Source organism: Natrix helvetica (assembly GCF_964273705.1).
Source record: "Natrix helvetica genome assembly, chromosome: 13".
Taxonomy (NCBI): Eukaryota; Metazoa; Chordata; class Lepidosauria; order Squamata; family Natricidae; genus Natrix; species Natrix helvetica.
In genome coordinates this window covers 1286540-1292995 of record NC_138557.1, presented here as the reverse complement: position 1 = coordinate 1292995, position 6456 = coordinate 1286540, and the positions used below count along the sequence as shown (strand labels likewise).

The window sequence follows — 6456 nt, the reverse complement described above, 5'->3', positions numbered from 1 at the left end:
ACCCTGTTAGTACTGTGGGTGACTCGTATAATGGGTGTGAAGGCATTTTTAGGAGTGGCCATTGCTCCATAGAAAAGTCTACTTAACCATCTTGATGGACTCTTTTGAGGCCAACCCTACGTTGAGATAGAGTGAGGTGTTTTCCCAGTGGAAGGTCACTTCAACATATCTGCTGGCCAATAACACATCGTAGCTCTCTGAAGATGTTTTCACACTAACAAAATACAATTGCTATCTTCACAGAATATGCCACACTCAGATCATAGGATTGAAAGAGATGCTCCTGCTTCACATTGAAATGCTCTGAGAACCTGCCACACTGCGTGCTGTCTTGATCCATCTTTTCATCAAGTCCCGTGTGATGTTGAAACTGATTCTTTGAAATGTCCAAAGTAATCTGAACCACCGACCCAATTCAGATAGGAATCCTGGATCCCCAAAGACTCGAGTCCTCCTGGATTGAATCAAACCCAAATGCCATGGTTCTGAGGAAGGGGGCCTCCAGAAAGCTTTCCACTGGGGTAGGAAGAAAGCAGGTAGCTCCCCCCCAAACATTCACTGTCCCATATGTGTATAGTTGTAACCCAGAGCAGAGAAGAACTCTCTGTTGGTACATTTCAGAGTAGACAAAAGAAGAACTTGGCCAACTCAAGCAGGACGGGACATCTGGGAGCCCACAGGTCTGATGAGCCAAACCAGAGATGGCCCCCCGTGGTCTTCACAACCCTTGAAGACCTCACCACAGCATGTCCAGGAGAGGACAGCTTTTGTAGAGCTGGTGAGAATTCATCCATTTAAAAGACTAGCTAGGCTGATTCCCATCCTTTGTCCGTCTCTAATTAATGTCCAGACTAGGAGATATAAATAAGTAGCTGTTTTATTTTATCATCTGTACAAAAACCCCTCCCCTGAATCTATGAAAATAACTTTTGAAAGAAAGAACCATGGCTGAGCAGGAGTGCGTGTGGGCATGGGAGGACACCGAGGTGAGTGCATCTCCTCCCTCAAGTGATGGTCAGCAGTAGAAACCCTCCAGCTCCTCCACCAACCCTGACCCTCACCCTCTGGGTGGTCTTCCTGTTAACCACTACAGTGGGTCCCCCAAACTACAGTACGGGGTGGAAGTGGGAAGAAGGTTAGAGGAAGAGAAGGAGCTGTGGCTTTCAACAGATCGCTTTCCCAAGGGTGGAACAACAGAGAATCTCTCGCAATGTCTGCCTTCTATTTTCCTTCTAGAAACTTTTTCTAAAAATCCTACTAAGCTTTTTCATGGCATGTCCTCTGCCATGAATGTGGACTTCTTCTCCACCTGAGTCCACCTTAAGAGAAGAGAAAAGGCGGTCCTCTTTTCAGCCAGCTGCTTTCCAAGAGCGACAGTTGATATGTCAAGAGAGGAGAACTTGACTCAACCACAAGGGTGGTAGGTCCACCATGACTGAAGCTCATCCAAGGCCACCACACAAGACCACCAGAGGTTACACTGAATTATACTCCCACGCCCTCAAGGGATGGGGAGAAATGAGCAAACGCCAAGCAATTCACAACAGATCAGATGGAAACCACCCCCAACCCCTGCCAGCTGGGCTCTGCCGAGAAGCTTCAGAAGAGATAGATGGACATGGATCACCAGCAAAGGGGGGGAGGAAGTCAAGCAGCGGTGGGGCAGGGGGGTAGCCAGGGAGGAACGTAGTTGGCTGTGAAAGATGGAAGGGCAAAGCCATCACCTGCTGGACAGATGTTACGAGACATTGAGAGCTGGTTGGTCTCCAAAAGATGAAGAGAAACTACCCTGCCCACCAAATGCACCCTGATCGTGGGGAGTCCAAAATCCAAGAGGCTCTCAAGAGTTGTGAAGACACCCTTCCCCTGGGAAGAATGGGAAGCCAGCCAGATCCACCCAGTGCTTCCATGCTGGGTTGTCCCCTCTTGTCTAGATCCGTTCAGACGCAGGAGGAGAAGAAGGAAAGAGCTAGCTGAGCATCCTTGAGCAACCAGATCTGCCTCAGCAGAGAGAGTGAAAGAGAGTTGCCTCTGCCAGGCCTCACTGCCACTTTCACCAGCACTGCCACAAGCCACGCCGGTGGGGCCACACCGGGCCTCCCCCCCCCTCCTTCCTAGGACTCTTCCAAATCTCTAGCTGGAGGTGACGGTGGAGCCACTGCTGAGCCGGACAATCATCTGCTGGCAATCATGGAAGGTCCATTTGTCGCCCAGCTTCTCCAGGGAGCGTGCGGCCTCGGCCAGCATGCCCCCCCTTTGGCCTGGTCCCAAAAGCAACGCAGGGGGGAGGTAGGAGCAGGCCAGTTGCAAGGCTTCTGCTTGTTCCCTGGCGGTGGGACGGCTCTCTTGCTCAGCAGCTGGGAGGGAAGAATGAGAGGACACCACAGTGTGTGAATTTAGACCGCCTTGGTGCATCTGTGGCACCCCTAAACCCACAGCCGTGTTTTCAAAACCCCATGCCCACCCTCAGAAGACCTGCTGAAGCTTTCAGGGGCTCACCTCCTTTGATAGTAGAAGGTCCTCTCCTGCGGAGGCTTCGGTCAAGCAACTGGTGGGTCCGAGTGGGGCTGGCTCGGGTCATCAGTCGGGCAGTTGCCTCATGGAGGAAGACCTGGAGGAAGAGGTGGAAAAGTTAACTCCCACGACAGCATTTTCACCTCCCCCAGAAATCTTTTTCCCCGTCATTAGGACAGTCGTGACTTCAGAAGCCAACTCAATCCAAGTGTTGAACCTGGGCCATACTTTGGTGTTGAAGGAGACCAACAGTGGAGCAACCCTCAAGGACAGGAGTCTCCAACCTTGGCAACTTTAAGGCTGGAGGACTTGAACTCCTAGAATTCCCCAGCCAGCTTTGCCAGCTAGGCCTGAAGGACTTCAACTTCCAGACTTTCCCAGCCAGTTATGGGAGTTGAAGTCCACCCTTCTTAAAGTTGATGAGGTGGACCAACCCTAAGGGCAGGGGTCTCCAACCTTGGTAACTTTAAGCCTGGAGGACTTCAACTCCCAGAATTCCCCAGCAAGGTTGGCCTCCCCCCTCTTGCCAACCCAGAAATCTGACCCATATTTATCACAGGAAAGCTTCTACCACCTTCCCCTTTTCAATGGCTCAGAGGTACCCTTGGCTCTCCCTGCTTTAAAGGAAGGACACCCGGTGGGCCGCCATTCACCCTGTGCATTGCAGGCTGGTCTGCTTGCGCCAAGCGCCGGAGAGTGCTGAGGTCCTGTTGAAAGCCACGCAGCTCGAGGGCAGAGGCCTGATAGCGGGCTCTGTGTGGGCCCCCCCCCTGCATCTGCTGTTGCCAGAACCTGGTGCGAGTGATCAGGAGCAGGTCGCACAAAAGGAACTGCACTGCCTGAAGGGAGAAACACACACACAAACAAAAGAAGGTTGTGGATGGAGGTTGGAAGAGGAGAAGTCCCCTGGGCTGGGGGAAAAGGGGTCTCTCTCCCTCTCTCTGCACCCCATCTTCAGAACTAGAGAGGTCCTGCTTCTGTCACCTTTCAGCAGGCCCTTCCGCTGCATGGGTGCTGCCCCAGGGCTGCACTGAAGGGGCATTGCACATCTCCACCTGCACATGCAATGCAACTACAATGCACCACCGACACAGCCATAGCGTCTTCCACATCGCCATCCCCTGACTGAGGTGGGACTCTCCACTCTGTACTTCCCTTCCCGCCTGTATCCAGTGGTGAAATTCATTTTTTTTTTACTACTGGTTCTGTGGGCGTGGCTTGGTGGGCGTGGCAGGGGAAGGATACTGCAAAATCCCCATTCCCTCCCCACTCTGGGACCAGCCAGAGGTGGCATTTGCCGGTTCTCCAAACTACTCAAAATTTCGGCTACCGGTTCTCCAGAACCTGCTGGATTTCACTCATTCTCCCGTGTCTGGAGAGCTGAGATTTGCAGCTGAGAGACCTCACCGTCATTCACCGGGACGGTAGAGCTCTCGCCAAAGATGAGCCAGAGGTTGGTGAACAGATGGCTCATAAGGACCATTCATCACTTCCTGGCACTTCACTCACTGTGAAGATGGACCAAGAGGAGGCTTATGGATCGGCCCTCTTTGCTTTGACCATGCTGAAGGCCATCCCTGGTTTAGCTCAACAGCCACATTCAGAGCTCCTCCCTCCAGTTCTGCAGCTCCAAGAGACCCTTTGAAACTTGTGAGCCCACCAGTTCCACCCACACCGGGACATCCCACTGGCGACGTACTCTGTCTATAGCACTCGGAGTTGCGTTCCCACTCAAGCTCTCTCGCAAATATTCGCCAGCTTTGTCGCACTGCCCCAGGCTGCTGTCCTCTTTGCCCAGCACCCGGGCTGCCTTGAAGGTGTGCAGGGCTGCGCGGGAAAGAGGGTTCCTGCAGCGAGGCAAAAGAACGCATGCATTTCAAACTCATCCAGGTGTGAAAACATCCATCTTGGCATCCGTCTTCAGAATGGGAATTCTGAAAATCCCCGAAGTTGCAGGGTATACTTCTGACATCCGAGCTCTTAAGATGGTGCAGGTATAAAATGTGCTATTTTACAGAGTCCAGAAGGACAAATGCTATGCTCTGCTTTTTTTGCCGCCCTGCAAAGAATAATCCTGCAAAGTCTGAGAAATTAAGGAAAGTCATGCGGATCCAACTGGAAGAAACATTCGGCTTCCTTCTATTAGTACTTGAGTATTGCAATTTCAAGTTCTCTGTTCCTTCCCACTTCAGCTTTCCTAAGGAACTTGCCCCTGGGGGGACTTTAATGGTTTGCACCCATGCAGTTCACTTACTCAGACACCTGGAGGGCTCGGGGCATGAATTCCACCAGAGGGTAGAGGCGCTCCATGGCCTCCTCATCAGCTTGCAGTCCATGGATTGCCATGGCGACCACAGATGCCCACCAGTGAGAAACAGGATCAGTACCTAGAGATGGGGGAGGAGAGAGGGCATCAGGCTTCTGAAAAGACGGGACCAGGATGATGGGGAACAGTCCCTTGTCCCCAATGAGGTCCTCCATCTGCCTTGGACCTCAGCTCAAGGGCACCCCAATCCTCTCCTTGTCTTGGGGTTGCTAAGCCATTGCCTTCCTAAGATCCTCCTCCTCCCCATGCACCCAGAAGGACCTGGCAAAGGCCTTTTGTTGGGTCAGGCCAGATGAAGCCTGGTACCCTTGCTTTGCAAAGAAAAGGTCCAGAGTTCCACTTGTGTCATTTCCAAGTTGAGCGGGGAAAATTGGCTGAAACCCTGGCAAACACTGCTGGCTTGGGTCTGGATTCAGAGACCTTGCCTAAACCAACATACTGTTGTCTTAATCAGGTTTAGTAACTTTTTTGGGGTCTTTTTATAACCCTGTAATCTCTTTTTATTCTGGATGGAATCAGGGTGACTGAATGGAGCTGAGAATTTACTGACTGGATGCCCTTCTCGAAACCTACGCAGAGTTCATAGCAGATATTTTCTCTTTGCGCCTTAATAGAGAAACATCTGTCTCTGCCTAGGATTGAATTCTCAACCTTCTGAGTGGGAGGAGAGCATCTTCATCACTAGGCAATGTGCTATGCTGGGTTTATTGCAGCAAATATTGCTTTGTGCATTGTGGTTACGGTGGGGGAATCCACTCTAGTGCAATTCTCCTTAATGTCTGTTTCATGCCAGGAGGCCCATGCCAGGTACAGGCCTCCTGGCAGAGGATCGTCTCTGCCACAGCTTCCCAAGGTATGCCACATTTGCACATGGAGGGCTCACCAGACCAGCCAACTCTGCTCCTTGGTTTTAACCGTTCGAGGAAAAGTTGTCCACCATGGCTGCAAACTCCTTCACACTCACAATGCCTAAGCCTACCTTGGCAATTCTTCCTCTTGCCAATTCCATTTCTTTCAGTTACTCCAAAGTCCATCTCTGCTTTCCAAACCCCACTGCTGGTCAAAGAAGCCCCAGGTTTGGGAAGGCTCACCTGTGGCCGAGTCCATGTTGGTACTGATGGAAGGCGTCGGGTTGGGGACAGCATCTGCACAGCTGTTGAGGAAATGCAGGTACTCCAGAGCATCCGAAAATTCCCTTTAGCGAGACGAGACAAAAGTCAGCTACCAGCTCAGAAATGCAGAGAAGTCTCAGGACAGGGAGGGAAATGGCTTCTTCTATTCCTTTGAACATTCCTACCCGGGGTCAACCACTCTGGAAATGACTCTTTCCCCAATGGAAAAGGAAATATGGGTTCCTTGCCATGAATCTCTTTCCTCTAGGTCAGCATGTCCTTCTTTGAAAATGCCAGAAGGTTGGGTGAGATATGGAAAGAGTTGGAAGGACGGGTGAAGTGGCCATTGCTCTTCTAGCCCGTTGAGCTGAACTCGTGGCATGTATACCATTAGAGATACCAGCTCAACCTTGAGATCTCTCACCATCGTTGCTGGTTTGGGGAAAACGCCTAAGGACAGGAAGGCCAACCTTCTCTAGGGAAGGACTCTTCAACTGGAGCCCA

At 51.5% G+C, this 6456-nt stretch overlaps 1 protein-coding gene across 3 annotated transcripts in view; it reads right to left on the bottom strand.

The window, feature by feature from the left end:
• Positions 1-859: 859 nt before the first annotated feature.
• SREBF1 (sterol regulatory element binding transcription factor 1) overlaps positions 860-6456 on the bottom strand; it is a 27604-nt gene continuing 22007 nt past the window's right edge. For all 3 annotated transcript variants that reach the window (XM_081965613.1, XM_081965612.1, XM_081965611.1), the window contains exons 14-19: positions 5932-6035; positions 4769-4901; positions 4214-4361; positions 3168-3353; positions 2500-2611; positions 860-2357 (exon numbers count right to left, since the gene is read on the bottom strand). In XM_081965613.1, the coding sequence (XP_081821739.1) occupies positions 2134-2357; positions 2500-2611; positions 3168-3353; positions 4214-4361; positions 4769-4901; positions 5932-6035 (907 nt within the window). In that variant the 3' untranslated portion in view covers positions 860-2133. The remainder of the gene's footprint in view (positions 2358-2499; positions 2612-3167; positions 3354-4213; positions 4362-4768; positions 4902-5931; positions 6036-6456) is intronic.